Genomic DNA, 17,258 nt, shown 5'->3' on the forward strand with positions numbered 1-17,258 from the left:
AAAAGACACATAGACAGCGGTTAACATTTACAAGTGAAATGAGGGAAGACACAGCAGCTCCTTCACATCCCCCCTGAAATAAACGTTTATGGCAGGAAATCATTTTTTCCCTCCACCTCCAGCATTTCCTTAACCTAACCTCGAAACTTGTTTTAAACTTCTCCCTCTGCAGCAACGCCTTGAATTTAAGAGTAATTCCCTCTAGTGTCTATTGAGCCAGACACATAGTCCATTTATTCCACACAGTATGTACGACGATAGATAGATAGATAGATAGATAGATAGATAGATAGATAGATAGATAGATAGATGTGGTTAACAAAGCAAAATGGAGACTGGCAAGATAAATATTGTCCAGGTTCCGACCCTGCGTGCTGAATGAATGATGGTCATCTGTAGACACAGGAACATACTGTACACTGAATTGATAGAACTTTAGAGAAAAGGGTGGCCGAGTCATGGGGATTTTATTCCTCTGGGATCTGAACAGCGAGAGAGAGGCAGAAGGGAGAAAGAGACGAGAGGAATCCCCTGACACAGCTGCCTCTGCAGAAACAGAGAGAAGGCAGGCAAGACCATGAGGGCTTAAAGGGAACTGAACGTCCCCGTGTGTCCCTGTGCGTAGCTGTGTGGAATGGAGCGTGAAAGGCTGGGATGTTGAGTCCCAGCTGTGCCCTCTGTCCTGAGACTGCAGTGAGGCTCAGAGGACCCCTTCCTCCAGGCCCTCCAGGCAACACGAGCAATTCACAGCCAGAACGGGCTCATCAGATAGACGCAAAACTCCCCTTTGACCGATGAATAATTACTGAAGCAACAGAGTTGGCACAGTGTCTCTAGTTTTTCACAGGCAGGGACATATTACTTGTGTTCTCCTAGTTTTACACCACTTCTCAAATTGTTGTCACAGCCTGATGCAAATCTCCAGCTGAATAACAAATACAGATTTGATTGTGGGTTGTCATGAAATGTTAAAGTAAACTAAATACAGTCTACTGAGCCATGAATAACACATTTGATTATTACATGAAATATTGAAGATGTTTCCTGCACCCTGAGGGAGGGGGCTCTCCTCATATGCCAGTGCTGGTCATCTCATCTCAGCAGCAAACACGACTGATTAAACAGCCACGGCTGTCAGAAGTCACAGCACTTTTATGAAAACACTGAAAGGTACCGACAGTACTAAAGGACAGAAAGGTATTGCCTGTCATCTTAACTGCTGCACAGTGCATTAATGGATCATTAAAACCCAGCCTTTCCTAAATCATTTTTAATCTCTGTCAGCTAAGCTCCTTTGAGTTCAACACCACAGTATTTTTGGCTCTGGAGTGCTATAGATCCCATAGATGGTGTTGTCTCACACATAATAGACATAGTGCGAGTATCAGCTCTCATAGTGCTCAGTTGAACCTGGAAGTTCCTTTGAGAGGAAATACAAAAAGAAACCTACCAATGCAGCATTAGTGGAGGAAATCCAATTACAGTGATACACTTTATTAGCTGATGAAACCAATGGTGATCAGGTATGGCATTCATTTCCATACCATAGATATATCTTTCTTAGATATATTTCATAGATATATCTTATATCTCTGAACTGACTCATACGTTATGTGTAATTACAGTAATAGATTGACATCATCTCTCATCTCAACTCAAATTACACACTGGTCTCCATCAGTGAATTATTTTTGGGTTTTGCCAATTCAACATCCACGCCAGCCTACCAAGGCTGGCTTGTGGCTGGTTGATCCAATAAAGCTTTTCAATAAATGTACAGCATGAAGCCCAATAAAAGGGGGGATCTCATCTCCGCTGTGAGGTTCTCTGGAGGAATGAAGCTACCTGAACACAGCAGACATTATTTATATCTAAGCAGCTGTGTTGTATGCGTAAAATAAAATAATACCTTCAAAGGCCAAGCACAGTAAAAACAACAGCGCACAGAGACGAGCCGAAACCATAGTAGCCATGCTCTACATCCTGTTCCCCCGGACTCGAGCAGAAGACATCTGGAAATATATTACTGCAAAGGCAGATTCCTTGTCCTCTGCTCTTCCAAAGCAACATCTTGTGAATTATTAAAACCACTTAACAGGTCATTCCTATGCAGCACTGTCCCCAGTTTTATTCAAAACTATTTCTGAAGTAAGTAGAGGACATTAAGCCTCTGTGCACTTTGGTATTGCTCAGATTATCATGTATTAACTGTCCCTTTGCCTTTGTGCGTTACCCTGTATTCAAATACACAGGTCAGATACACAGCACAGAAAAATGGTAATGATAGATATTTGGGGGAATTTACATCTAAACCCAGGTGTCCGAGCGTGCCAGTGTGTGTACTGTACATCAGAGGTGGCATGAGGTGAATCTTAATGTTGAATTCATTGCACATATGAATTCAACATTGCACATGGCAACCTCATCTGAAGATCACATCTGAAGATACCCAGACAAATTCAGTGATGTAGCTGTTTCATATTACATGGTATACATTGACCTTTTGTGACCGCTATGTTTCAAATATATCAAATATAACAAGTAGATGGTTAAACACAGTGTCAATAAAAATTGTCTTTACTGACTTTGTGTCAGTTACATCCCTTTCTAAACTAATCTGATATTCTTTATTTGCTGTTATCGTGTTATTTTTGTTATATTTGTTGCAGAACAGTGTGTGCATGGTGCAATACGTGGTGCCCACATTACTTTAATACCAACATTAGCATTCAGGGTGATGACAGACACCTGCTGTGCCTTGTGAAAATGGGATGCACCTGCCACACACCATGCGATGCGGGGCTGTATCCTGTTATCCAGGAAAAAAAATAAAAAAAACATAAAGAAAGCTGCGAGGAGATTGGAAGTGACGGAGCAGACTGATGACACATAGCAGGATGTGGGCAGAGTGATGGGGAAAAGGAGCGAGGGTTAAGCAGTTGATTGACAAGCAAATAAACAGATCGCTTAACACCTCTGTTTAGCAGTCCCGGCTGATAGCTTCCTCCTTCCTCCTCTGTTGCACCTGGCTTTGATTCTGAATTATGAAATATGGCTTTAGCATTCCTTTTCTGACTTCTGAGTCTCTTTCTTATTAAAATATTCTTGTACAGTGTTATAGTCCTCAACCTTACTCCAGTGCTTGTGTAATTCAACACAAGCAGAGTTAATTTAAAACTTTCTAGTCATTTCGAACTTTCATCAGCTCTGTGGATGAGCACACTCTTGAATAGATATTTTTTTCAAAATAATTGCCACTAAAAATATCAACATTAACACTGGGACTTGATGGGGTATATGAAATCTATCAACATTTTCCTCTTCTGTTACATAAACGTAAATTCAGATCACTAAGAACTTGAAGCTAGACTTATCTAACCATGGTTTTGTTTCCTCAGAGTGATTTTCTCACCTCTCCTCCCCCACCAGGTGCAGACCACCACCATGTGCATCTCCGTCAGTCTGAGTGGGTCGGTGGTGTTGGGCTGCCTCTTCGCTCCCAAGGTTCACATCATCCTGTTCCAGCCGCAGAAGAATGTGTGCACTCTGCGGGTGGCCACCACCCGCTTCAGCGTCACCACCGGCCCAGGCTCCAGTTTCTCACAAGGTACAAACCTGATAAACAACAGCATCACTGTAGAAACTGCTCATGAGCAAAAACAGTAGCACAATACTCTTGAAATCAGACATTATTACAGTCTATACCCATTTTTTAAATAGAAGGATATATGCAAATTTCATTTCAGCCCATTTTAATACAATTCGATTTCAACTGTGCTTAGAGGCAATTATTTTAACCAGCCATTATGACCAGTGACATTTAAATACGTCAGACTTCAGCAGATTTTCCCAGTATAAGCCAGTAACACCAGGATAACTGGAACCATGATGTGGTGCCACTTTTCCCTCACACCTCTAACGCTGGCTGTTTTTCCACTGTTCTTTTCTCCCATTAAAAACAAAATAAAAACGCTGGTGAAATACAGAACCTTTCTGTCATTTCTCTAAACCAGTGATTGGAGGACGGAGGGCGCTCACTGTCTCTAGATAACTGAAATTGTATTATTCACACATACACACATAAATGCAAATGACCAGATTCATTACTTGATTATCATGCTGCTAATTGGTGTAAGCCTGTGGTCATCCTGGCTGTTTACAGTACAATAGCTCAGTGCAAAAGGTACGGCAGGGGCATGTGGCATATCTGATTTACTGCACCTGTATCGTCTGCGTAATCCAAGAACTTAAAAGGATTTTTGGTTTGTTTTCAGCATCAGCCTCCAATGTTGTTCCGACAGTGTGTAACGGACGAGAGGTGGTGGACTCCACAACGTCCTCCTTGTGAAGATCAGCTGAGTTCGTTTGCCAAGCATTGTAAACAGTTATTTAATCACTAGTCCTGAATCAGGTGTCTCAGATATTGAAGAGGTCACACAGACGACCGTCCTGACTTTGTTGTCCTCAAAGTGCTGTGATTACAATGTCCCAATTATTTCATTTTGTTCTTTGACTCGTAGCGATTTTAAATGAGATGCCAATAAAGTCGCATATAGCCCTTGTTTTTATTGAAGATTCTACTTGCAACGATGGAGTAAATTATAGTAAATCTGTTAAATGTAATATATACGAGACGTTTTTAATGTAGATTTTGGTGAACCAGTTTGTGCTTTCTTGTAATTTATGTAAATAAAATGTGTTTTTTATTAATACCAATATGACTAATAGTCTGGCTGTCATAATATAATGTTACATGTCTTTTACACCATTGCCTACTACTGAAAACAGCTAAAGATCTCTTCAACCTCATTGGACAAAGCCGTTGCCTCTCATTCACCCATTCATACACTGAGAGCTGCCATGCTTGCGTTCAGAGTCTTGCTCAAAGACACTTCAACACGTGGACAGAAGGAGGCGGGGATTGAACCATGGACCCTCTGATGAATGGGGGTCCTGCTCAACCTCCTGTACCACAGCCCTTAAAAAAAGCTATGTATAAACTTGTAGTGCGACTCAGATAGTCAAGTTCCTTGCCTACTTAAAATATATGATTATGTTAGTGCAAATTTAATTTGCACTAAGTCTGGGTTTGAAATCTGAGCTGTCTAATATTTATTAGCTCCAATCTAGACCATCTGCCAAGACCAAACAGTCTCCACATGAAAATTACCAGCGTAAATATCATCATCTGCTGATATGGGATAAAATCCACCAAAGCTGTCCCACGAATACACACAGCAGTCATTACCCATGTGTACATCAGGCAGATGCTTTGGAAAATACACCCGCACAGTATCTGTGATTTAACACTGCCATCTTGTGTCCAAACTGTTGATGTAATCTTGCACGCTGCAACATGTAGGCAGCCCTGAGGCAGGCTGTAAATAGAGTATTTGCATATGGAGGAAGCGGACGGATAATCGGAGCTCTGTCTTACTTTATTAGATCTGCTCAGTGGCCGTCATTAAATTACTGTTATTATATAAACCAGGTACATCGTGTACTACAGCAAGTCCTTGCTGTGATTGAACAAGAGTGTCAACTTGGGTGTAAAGGTTAAAGAAAGAGCTCCACCATGTTAAGGCAAATATAATTACAAGATGATAAGAATATAGCAGCATTCCCAGTAATTAACACTTCCAGAAAGGCAGAATAAACACAGTAGTCTGCTATGAAAATTGTTGCCAACAGCGCTACAGATGATACTGTTTATTGATATGCATGCATGTAATATTCTTTATCACACTGAGTTTTTATTCCATCAGCCTTTAATTTAATGGCTGAACACACACAGCTGTGCGACTACTCTACTTCATACTTCTTGTGAGTAGTCTTCCCTGATGTTTTTTTGTGAATTTAGTAGAGAAAAGCTTCCAATTAAGATCAGAACTAACAGTGATGGTATCAAAGCAGAAAGAGAGACAATATGGAGGTCACAGAATACGGGACCTATTCCGTCTTCCTTGCTTTTGAAACTTACAATAAATATACTCTAAGCTCCTTTCACCTTTCTGTTCTCATAGCAACAAATCTCAAATCTCATAACAACTATGAACTGAACTGGGGAGAGGTCACAAAGGCAGGAAATGTGGGGATTGGAGGATGCTCAAATTCAAACCATCGATCCAATTTACGCTTTTGACAACCGATTAGACCACTGATGGTCATATATTCCCTAATACAAGATGAAGTTATTAAAATACTTTATACTCTCTATATAATAGTCTATTATATACTTTTATACTTTATACAAATACTTTAAATACTTTAAAATACCTCAGCATAAATCCCAACCTGTGAACTTATCCAAGATGTCACATATGACAGTTCATTATTTTATTTTTATTTTTAGCAACTCTGTAGTCATTTTGGGCCCTCTATTACTGTTGGCTAACGTTCGTTATGTTAATTTTGTCAGCAAGATATTGTAACTCTTTTTGTTAGAAGTACCATATGTGCTCAACTGTGAAACTTTATATTCTTAAATGTTTAGAGAAGATAACGGCGGGTGTTTACGTTGGGAAAGATGAGATTTCCCTTCGGTAAATATTTGTAAAATCTGTAACAGCTGCGATGGGACGATACATACCGGGCTAAGCTAGGTGGCGGTGTAGCCGTTAGCTAGCTGCGCAGTTACGTCGACTCCATCCCAGCAGCAGCAAGAAGGGAAAAATAGAGACTACAGTAGAGCTCCGCCTCTTCCTCCGTCTGGAAAGTGGATGTAAACTTCCCGGAACCACTGTTCGTCTGCTGCCTTTAGCCAGACCCCGACAACTACAGCGGCGAGACCACCCTGCCTGTGTGACTGCCCGCCCGCTTTCCTCTCTGCCAGCCCGGCTGACATATTTAAAGTTAGAAGGTGAGTTTCCAGTTGAGGTAAAGTCAGGTCGTATTCGAAGTAAAGCAGGGAGGGTGGAGGCTTTCCGACGGCCTTGTTCCAAAACACACTAAAACTACTACTACTGCATGGTGTTGAATTACCTGTATTGTACAGTAGCTGAGTGGTAATTACACATTAATTACTTAAAATGGGAGATTCCTTCATTTGTGTTGCCGAACAAGCAGACGGGCAGAGCAGGCCAGCAGCGTCAGGCATGTCTGAGCTTGTCCAGGCATCAAGCCCCTGATGACAAACATGGCAAGTTTCTGTGCAGGATTTTCAGCCAGGATCATGCCACCAAAGAGACGAGCTGCAGCTGCTGCCAAGGCAGGCGGCAAGAAGGCGAAAGAGGAGACACCAAAGCCCAAGGATGCCTTCACCTCTGCCAAAGAGGCCCTTCTGGCTGCGGGGCCACAGGTGAAAATGAACAGGAAGGTGGATGAGCACTGCTCGCTGTCGAGCCAGGGAGAGGTAAGAGACATCACACCTCAGCGAGCGCGTTCACCTGACAGCGGGGCACTTTGAAAAATGTTCTGTGTTGTCTCCACCAGGTGTATGAGGACTATGACTGCATGCTGAACCAGACAAACATTGGACATAACAACAATAAGTTTTATGTCGTTCAAGTTATTAAAGTGAACAACAGCTACTACTCATGGAACAGATGGGGCAGAGTGGTAAGTTCATTCATCTCTTCTGAACTGTGACACTAACATCTGCTGTACTATTCCCATTCCCCTGATATTTTATTTCTTATAGTAATTAATATGTTAATTATCTTAATTAACGGTGTCATTAGTATAACTGATGATGTTTAATATACTGTGGTGATGTCTGGTCTTTTACAGCTTGTGTAGCACATGACTGCGTGTTCCATTTTGTTATATAAAGCAAATTACCCCTGATTGCCTCATCTCTCATCTAAATTCAGGGGGAAGTGGGACAAAGCAAACTGAACAAGTTTGATAAGCCTGAGAATGCCATCAAGGACTTTGAGAAAAAGTTTAAGGACAAGACAAAGAACAACTGGAGCGATCGGTTGAATTTTGTGTCTCACGCTGGGAAGTACACTCTGATCGAGGTGGATGGAGAGCAGGATGCTGAGGTCAAGGTAAACGTACACCTCACTGCAACAATGAGCTTTGAATATGAAACCCAGAAGCATCATCTCATAGAATCAGTTACCACTATCCACGCCAGAGTGCGTAAGGAACTTATTGACGGTGTTGCAGATATTTTAAACTATTGCAATTCAGTCAGTTCATTCAAAGTCTCACTGCCTGTACTCTTTGGTATTGCAGGTGGACACTGTTGACGGACAGACTGTCAAAATCATTAAAAACGTCCTCCCCTGCAGCCTCAACGATGCGACAAAGAAGCTCATTGAACTCATTTTCAGCAATGACATGTTCAAGGAGGCGATGGAATGTATGAACTTAGGTGGGTGTGTCTCAGTTTAGCAACCTTTTACAACAATAAAAACGGGTTTGCGCAGTTTGCTGAAGTTCAGGCTAAAAATATAGCTGTTGTTGTAACGTGCCTGTTTTGGTAAGATGCCTGTTGATGTAAATGGAGTGCAGAATGTGACATGTAAATGATTGACCGAAGGGTCTACATTTACACAGCATGCCTCCTTATCTCAGCATTTTGAACGTGTCTGCTTAGTCTCTTGGTCTTTGATAATAAGATCATTGTTATTGCATGTATTTTTTCTAACATGTGGAAGTAATTGAAGTAACAGTTTGCACTTTAAAATAGGCAAAATACACAGTCTGAGATGCCTTTCCTTAGCAAAAACAAAGAAATCGTTCAATATCTAGTCTGGATGAGATTTATGTTTTTGTGTGTGTGTGTGTGTGTGTGGATGTTATACAGACATCAAGAAGATGCCTCTGGGCAAACTCAGTAAGATGCAGATTGCGAAGGGCTTTGAAGTGCTGGAGGAGATCGAGGCAGCTATGAACCAAAAAAAAGGAGCCGCACGTCTGGAAGAACTTTCCTCCAAGTTCTTCACCACAATCCCACACAACTTTGGCCGGAACAGACCGCCAACTATCAACAACAAAGAAATTGTGGCGAACAAGAAAGAGATGCTTATGGTGAATTTGTTTTTTTGGGTTTCATGTTGGAATGAGCTGTCTTTCTGTGACGTGTTCGCACTAACAAAGTCTCTCTCCTCTTACATGCTCTGTAAAGGTGTTGGCTGATATTGAACTTGCCCAGACTCTGAAGTCAGAGACTGAAAAGGCTCAGGAAGAGATGATAGAGACAGTTCCTCACGCTCTAGACCAGGACTACAATTCTCTCCATTGCAAGCTCTCTCTAATGGACACAAATACAGATATATTCAAGGTAAGCGGCAATCAGGTTCATTAAATACAAAGCACTTGCACCATCACAACTAATCTCTGATCACTTATATTCATATGTCCACCAATATTAATGATTTTTTTTTTTTTTTTTTGCATTTAAAGGTCATTGAAAAGTACTTGAACGCAACTTCCGATGACTATCATAAACCAAAAATTGTCAATGTTTGGGAAGTGGATCGAGAGACAGAGGTAGGACCTGCAGTCACCTTGACTAATGTGAAACAGAAATTGAAGTCCTGTGACATAACACATCCGTTGCGCATTGCAGGGGGACCGGTTTAGTGAAAACGATAATTTGGAGAACCGCCGCCTGCTGTGGCACGGTACAAACATTGCCGTTGTGGCAGCCATCCTGAAGAGCGGCCTGAGAATCATGCCCCACTCAGGAGGCCGCGTTGGTCGTGGCATCTACTTTGCATCCGAAAACAGCAAGTCTGCAGGTTACGGTGAGGGCGTATGAAAAGGCAAGGATTGACTCTTCAATCGTAACCATAATATGGTGTTTGAGAAATGACATTTTTCTGACTTGTATTTTTAGTGCGCACCTCGAAAAATACCGGAGTGATGTTTCTGAGTGAGGTTGCGCTTGGAAGAGAAAAGACCATTACCAGAGACGACAGTTCCTTGAAGAAGGCTCCTCCAGGCTTTGATTGTGTGGTGGCACGAGGAACCGTCGAGCCAGGTGCAGTAAAATTTAGTCTATGTTGTGCTCGTGTTCATTTTCAGCATATTGAGAGAGCCATGTCTTTTGTGTCTGAAAACAAAGTTTATGTTGCGTTGTTTTCCCAATATTGTTAAAAATAAAAGCATTTGACAACCGCTGTGTTATATCAACCGCTGTGATATCATGCAGCATCTTTTGTATGGTAAAGTTGTTAACTCCTGTGTCTTCAGATCCATCCAAGGACATCTCAATCACCCTGGAGGGCAAGAAGGTTACTGTGCCTCAGGGTAAGCCCATAGAGCAGCCCCAGTTCTCAGGTAGCAACTTCTACAACAGTGAGTATCTCATCTACAAAGAGAGCCAGTGTCGCCTTCGCTACCTGCTGGAGCTGAACATGTATGACTAAATCTGCTCAAGGAAAGGAGCAGGTTCTTTGAAAAAGCAAAGTTCCTCATTCCTTCTGTACAAGGGGCTTCCTAAAAAGCTTGGCTGTGCTGTTTTCTTCTAATAGTATGGTAATCTTCATTATTACAGCTATTGTGCAGATATTCCCACCATGATGCGTAAATGACTCATACTTCTCTGTGCCTTATATTTTGCACTCTGTAAAACTAGCCTGAGCGTGATAGGCTGCACTTCCATGATAACAAATATTTGTATTTGTTATAATTAACTTTTTTGCATTACAATGAAAAGAAAACTTTCACACCTCTTACTTGATCACGATTTTAAAAAGGCCTCTAGATATTTGCACTATTTATTTCGAGGTACATGCTGTACCTTGTTTTCTATTTGCCATCTCAGTTGCGGTTTGAGTAGCTCACCTTTTACTTATCACTTTATTTAATCCAAATGATTATACTAATATGAATCTCTCCCTCAGAAAGACAATATCTTTGGTATGTCGAAGGAACTTACTGCATGCTTTTGCAGTGATATCGATGTTTTGAATAATGTTATATAGCAGAGCAGAAGTAAAAATGATACTCTATGCAGCAATATGTTTACACGCAGATGTAGAAAATGCAATTTGTGGCGAATGTTCAAGCACTGGTGTAAACTGCTTTGTTGAGCTGTTAAGAAAGACTCTGAAAGTGCTTCTGCAGTGCAAAGTAATGTAACATGTATGTCATGACTAGCCTGGCCAGATTTCTTGCACAGTAGGTCATTTAGTGACACTACAAATGTCACCATATGGTGTCAGTAATGAGCAACAACTGTAATGTAATTTCCTCAGCATTTTTGCACTAAGACATTACTTGAATCAGTGATTAGTTAATAAACTGAAGTGCCCCTCCAACTTGTTGCTGTGTTTTTCCTTCTGAATGTTGAGCTTCAAGACTTTGTATATTTGCTGTGTTAGGTTCTTTCCAGTGTTACACTGCATCTTGATGTAAGACATGTTCAGTATGCTGCTGGTGTGTGTGACACAAAGCAATGCAGTTTATTTCTATGGCAGTAATAATGGAAAAAGATGATGCTGTGATCAAATGAATAGTTTAACAGATGCTAAAAAACTTTCTGCAGACTAAATTCAGTTTAACTTCAAATTCACATTGTGTGTAGCAAAATGGAAATGCATAGAATCAAATCATCGTGTTGTTGCTGTCCCTCATTTTATGTGACTTTTAGTTTAGATAACAATCTGCTCTCTGACCGACCTGAAGAGAAGAATAAGTAATTAAAGTACTTGGAAATATATAGAAGACTAAAAATTGAATATACAGTACAGGCTAACCTTATTTCACCACTGGAAATTGCTTCTGGCTCCTGAAGCGTGCGTGTGGATTTACATTATAATCCAATTAGATTGCATGACAATATCACCTGATGTTATCTCTGGTGAGAGTCAGAGAAAATGATCTTTCCTACCTGTGATTTTAAATTCTGATCCCAAACTTAACTGTGAAAACAGGGCTATTTAATTAATTTTGTGTGACCACTTGCTTCTAAAAATTAGATAATGCTGGTTCAATTAACCCAGATGAAGACTTTTTAAGGTGGATCAAATGCTTTTATACCTCAGGCTGAGATAAGTTTAACAAGGAAAAAATAATCAGGTAGGCTTCTTGGGATGTAGTTCTATGAAGATGGGATTTTGGGCTCATTAATACAGAAATATCAGGGACATGCTGCTGTGGAACACAGGTGATTGGGGTGTAAAAAACACATTCACCTTTATAGGTGTAAAATCTTTTTGTGATGACAACAGCCAATCCCTCAGTGGAGCAGTTGTATTCTCTACTGATGTTACAGTTGCCTCTAATTTCAGTCAAAAATATATAGATGGTCCCCTGTAAACTGGTGGAAAGTAGGACCCAGGGAAGACTGGGCTCTGGAAGTGGGACAGTGAAGTGTGTGTCTATTTGAAAGCAGAAAAAAACACACACACAATACAATGTGTGACTGTCACTGCCATACACAGCACAGGACAGGAGTGAGAGTGCTGCTAGAGGAGAAAGAGGAAACATCATTTACCATCTTCTATCATCATGGAATCAGCATCTCTTTAACCGGAGATCCGCATGTGTGAGAAGACTGGACCTCTGGAGCGTCTCTACAGAAGAAGCACAGCTCAGACACCTAGTTAACTGCACTTCATGACATGGATTTTCAGTTGGAGGACTGACTATTTCACTTTTTTTTGGGGAAAAAAAGCTGCTTCTTCTGTTAAGGGCGCATCTAAACATATGTGGAATTTAAACAGGAGCTTTGTCATGTCAGACACCTGGTGAACCTGTTTGGGCTCAGCTGAACCACACAACCAGAGAGTGGATCATGGGTAAGGACTGTATGTGCTTTTTATTTTCGGTGATGAAAGTCTAGATGGCATTTTACTTTCAACCAACAATCAATATGTTATAGCATACATCGAGATATGAGGGTACTGATATTTTGAATATATTCTTTCTATAGTTACTATCAGCACGTCATTGTGTTCTGCAGATAGGATGAATTTCAGGTATTGGTATTTTTTGAGATAGTCTCTGGGGGAAGAAAAACTAGATTTAGATTGATTTAGATTGTTATTTTGCTTCACCAATATATTCCCTAGAACAAAATACGTTCAAAGCAGCGAGTGTAAAAATCTTGTAACTGCATTATCAGAGCTTCTAAAGATGGAGCAGGTGAAAGCTTTGATTGCCTTTTAACTTTTCAGCGCTGGGCCCTGTGACAGAAAGGACAGGCATGTATTTGTCAGATATTAATGGATTTCTGGTATCACAATTCATTTTTGTCCATATGGCCAACAAAAACCCAGATGCACACTAGCTTTTGTTTAATCCAAAAACTCTCCTTAAATTGGATTTGATACCGTCTCGTATATCAGTTTGTTACTCCCATGCATAATATGCTTCTGAGTATAGCTTCTATGTGATGGTTTACATGAAAATCAGTATATACCAGTATTATACTGGTAGAGGTGATAGCATGTGGCACACAGGAGGATGGATGGTCCATGGTCTGAAATGGTGTATATTTGCCTTATTTACTTTTGGAAATAACTTTTTTCTGTCCTCTCAACACAGGACATCCACATATGAAGACATCTGAGATCCAAATGGAAAAAGTCATGAATGAATAATGGCTGACCAGACTGGTCCCATGATAGCCTCTGTGCCAAATCACTCAGTGACAAATCTCACCACTGCCCTGTGGGAGACCAATCCTACGGTTCCTCCCGATGTGGCTGTCGTCACGAGCTCCCAGTCACAGATCAAGGACCTTTTTGGGTTGTTCTGCATGGTGACCCTTAACCTCATTGCCCTGTTGGCCAACACTGGTGTGATGGTGGCCATTGCTCGTGCACCTCACCTGAAGAGGTTTGCCTTTGTGTGTCACCTTTGTTCAGTGGACCTGCTGTGTGCCATCCTCCTCATGCCTTTGGGCATCATATCCAGCTCACCATTCTTTGGCACTGTGGTGTTTACTGTTCTGGAGTGTAAGGTGTACATCTTTCTCAATGTTTTCCTCATCTGTCTGACCATTCTCACCATCACAGCTATCAGTGTGGAGCGTTACTTCTATATTGTACACCCCATGCGTTATGAGGTCAAGATGACCATCAACCTCGCTATCGGTGTCATGCTACTAATCTGGGTTAAATCAGTCCTCTTAGCTTTGGTCACACTGTTTGGATGGCCAGCTTATGGACATCAGAGCTCTATTGCTGCAGCTCACTGCTCCCTCCACGCGAGCCACAGTCGTCTAAGAAGTGTGTTTGCTGTGATCTTCAGTGCGGTCTGTTTCCTGGTTCCCGCAGTGGTTATCTTTGCTGTTTACTGTGCTGTGTACAAGGTAGCTCGTTCTGCAGCCCTACAACAACTCCCTGCTGTGCCTACGTGGGCAAACGCGAGCCCTGCTAAGAATCGCTCGGACTCCATCAACAGCCAGACCACCATGATCACCACCACCCGCACTCTACCCCAAAGACTATCTCCAGAGAGGGCCTTCAGTGGAGGCAAAGCTGCCCTTACTTTGGTATTCATTGTGGGCCAGTTCTTAGTTTGCTGGTTGCCCTACTTCATCTTCCACCTGCACATGTCTCTGACCGGCTCCATGCATAGCCCCGGGGACTTAGAGGAGGCAGTCACCTGGCTGGCCTACTCCTCCTTTGCAGTTAACCCATTCTTCTACGGTCTGTTGAACAGGCAGATCAGGGAAGAGCTGGTCAAGTTTCGACGCTGCTGCTTGACCCAACCGGCGGAGTTTGGGGCATCCAGCCACGAGGGTTCCCTTCAGGAGAACTTCCTTCAGTTTATCCAGAGAACCACCAGCACAGCTGAAACCCCATCCAGCTGTGCCAACTCGCATCCCAGAAACACCACAGACCAGGGGACAAAGCTCCCTGGACAAATACCTGAGGAGCATGCTTAGACGCTGACCAACATGAGTTATGGACTACAGTGCTAATAAATAAGCCATGTCAGTTTTTAATGGCCTTTTTGTCTTAATGGATAGGTTCACATTTAAAGTCGTCGTCATTGTCTCCGCTTGATTTGGATCGTTCAGTCTGCTGAAGCCTCACATTATCTTCAGCTGAATTAAAGGTGTTTTTTTTCCTCCAGTGTACATACGGACATGTCAGTATTGATTTAAGATAGAAATGTGAACCTATCCCTTAAGCACATCTTAAATGCGCCAGTGCCTTTTATTGTCTAATTCAGGTAGGCTTTCTCATTTAAGGTCAAGGTTACTGTGGCTGTACTGTAACATGAAGTACTGAGGAAGTGATAAATGTTGCCATGGGAATGGCCAAAACTGAAACTTAAGAGTGGACCACAGCCCAAAAGCACAGACTTATTGTAGTAATTATGTTGTTAAGGTGCAAAATGGTATGAAGAACTCAAAATCCCTTAATAGAAGACTGACTTCTTGTGCAAAAGTCTGCCCAGTGTGCTCAGATCATGAAAAATAATGAATTATTAGGAATCCTATGTATTTAAAAAACATTTTTTACCTCCCAGAAAACAAAACAGCATAAACAGCATTTCTTACTATAATCCTTTCAAATTGATATTTAATAAATTTTTAAATTCTGGTGGGCCAAATCGAGCCCACTCTGGACAGCTCTGCCCTGTGCATATTGTTTTCAATAATGTTTGTAGAAATTTGATTTTTATGTTTACAAGTGTGAAAATCTGGAGTGTAACTGCAATAACAAGGACATGATTGGATTGCTATTTAAATATTTTATTGTATTTAATAAGGAAGTGTTCCATAGGACCAGGAGTTGGTTCCACTGTATCATTGTTTCATGTCAATAACAATATGTATACTGGTGACAGACTTTGTTGAGCTTTGTAAAGTATTGGATGGAAATTTTTCCAAGCAGTTGGGTTTTCTATCTAAGGAATATCTTGATAAACAGCAGCATAAAGCGAGTCCCACGTATCAGTGAACGATCCCTTCAGAGCACTAACATGGCGGCCTCTCATCAATCTCAGAGTTCCTGTGTGCAACAGATACGCCGATAGATGCTGAATGTCATCTGCCCATGTTGTCAAGGAAATTGAGTGAGCCTGTGACTCACATAGCAACGAGGACCTTTCGGCTGGATGTATGCTTCAGCTTTAGATCCTGATTGGAGTCAACTAATTCTGGCTCATGCCTGCTTTTCACATGTAGAGGCTGGAGGAGAGTGTACAGGCTCGTTAGCATGTGAATAGGGTAAAGTCCCTGCGAGTATGGACTGCCATAATAGTGACATGGGTACGGTGAGGCGGAGATAGTGAATTTACAATGGAAATCATTACTGGCCATTGATATTGCTCTGAGAGTGGTAACAAAGTGCTGTTTTATGGCCTCTGCTGTTTGTATTAGTCTTTCACAAACAGCAGACATGACGAATAAAGAAGAACGGTGTGGTTACAGCAAATAACGTCAAACACCCTTCTTCTGCATGGCTGTCTCTAACTGGAGTATACACCTCTCTTACATAACTGTGGTTGTGTACTCAATACTTTGTGGTGAATACTGCGCTAGCCTTCTTGCGAATGTGGGTGCTGCATAAACACAGCATAGGAACACGCTGTGAGACTTTTTGCCTGATTGCGTCTCTCTTCATGCTCATTCTCTCGTTTTCTCCTCAGAAATGTCAAGCCACTAAATAATGAGACCAGCAGGCCAAATTTATATGATTCATCCGATTTCTCAGAATTCAGGACAGCTGCTGACAACATAAGGTAAAAAAATCAAAAGTGTGCACGCTGACATTTGAATTTCATGAACCCTTGTGTCCATACAATGGTACAAAACATCAGCTGGATCTAGATGGAGCATTTGTAAAACTATGAATACAAATTAGGACATTGGACGGCATTGTAGTGTATCTTTTACTGTGACCTGTCTGATGGACTTTTCAATCACTGGCCATCACATCAATCTTAACGACATGCAGAGCTTTTGATTTTCAGCCTGAGTTCAGACATGATTTTTAATCGAAACAGATTAGAAAGACATGAGCATGTCGTTCGAGAAACATCTGGAGGGGCAGGTGTGACTGCTGGAGCGCAGCTCTTTGATTTCTCTTGTCAGATCTAATCAAGTTGCATGTGCGTAAGTGGAAAAAGGCAGGTTTGTTTTTTCATACTTCAGTGGTGCCTGTTAGCTTAACGAAAGGATATTCCTGCTTTTTTGCTCATGTTCATAATTTGCGCATCCTTTACACCTACTGTTTGGATAATTAATTCTAGATGTATAGGACCTGAGTTGGGTTTATACACTGTATGGATCACAGGAGGCAGCTGGAGCAAAGATCACCCATGGAGCCGGATATTTCTGGTATTTGAGTAGAGTCTTGTTATACAAGTACTGCCATCTCATCAAGCTGAATATCTGC

The 17,258-nt window shown here is 41.5% G+C and overlaps 3 protein-coding genes across 3 annotated transcripts in view; all 3 read left to right on the forward strand.

Annotated features, from left to right (window-relative positions):
• grm2a (glutamate receptor, metabotropic 2a) overlaps nt 1-4,721 on the forward strand; it is a 31,562-nt gene extending 26,841 nt beyond the window's left edge. Inside the window, exons 6-7 of the mRNA XM_076757368.1 lie at nt 3,430-3,607; nt 4,275-4,721. Coding sequence (XP_076613483.1) covers nt 3,430-3,607; nt 4,275-4,348 — 252 coding nt within the window. The 3' untranslated portion in view covers nt 4,349-4,721. The remainder of the gene's footprint in view (nt 1-3,429; nt 3,608-4,274) is intronic.
• Nucleotides 4,722-6,612: 1,891 nt separating this feature from the next.
• parp3 (poly (ADP-ribose) polymerase family, member 3) lies at nt 6,613-11,216 on the forward strand. Its single transcript, XM_076757382.1, has 11 exons — nt 6,613-6,859; nt 7,155-7,351; nt 7,432-7,557; nt 7,812-7,991; nt 8,182-8,320; nt 8,756-8,979; nt 9,077-9,232; nt 9,355-9,441; nt 9,521-9,698; nt 9,791-9,934; nt 10,147-11,216. Exons 2-11 carry the CDS (start codon nt 7,172-7,174, stop codon nt 10,320-10,322), a joined length of 1,590 nt encoding a protein of 529 aa, XP_076613497.1. The 5' UTR covers nt 6,613-6,859; nt 7,155-7,171; the 3' UTR covers nt 10,323-11,216.
• Nucleotides 11,217-12,355: 1,139 nt separating this feature from the next.
• On the forward strand, nt 12,356-15,700 carry gpr61l (G protein-coupled receptor 61-like). Its single transcript, XM_076757395.1, has 2 exons — nt 12,356-12,698; nt 13,447-15,700. Exon 2 carries the CDS (start codon nt 13,502-13,504, stop codon nt 14,792-14,794), a length of 1,293 nt encoding a protein of 430 aa, XP_076613510.1. The 5' UTR covers nt 12,356-12,698; nt 13,447-13,501; the 3' UTR covers nt 14,795-15,700.
• Nucleotides 15,701-17,258: the final 1,558 nt, after the last annotated feature.

This window comes from Chaetodon auriga, chromosome 2 (assembly GCF_051107435.1).
Source record: "Chaetodon auriga isolate fChaAug3 chromosome 2, fChaAug3.hap1, whole genome shotgun sequence".
In the NCBI taxonomy this organism is placed as follows: domain Eukaryota; kingdom Metazoa; phylum Chordata; class Actinopteri; order Chaetodontiformes; family Chaetodontidae; genus Chaetodon; species Chaetodon auriga.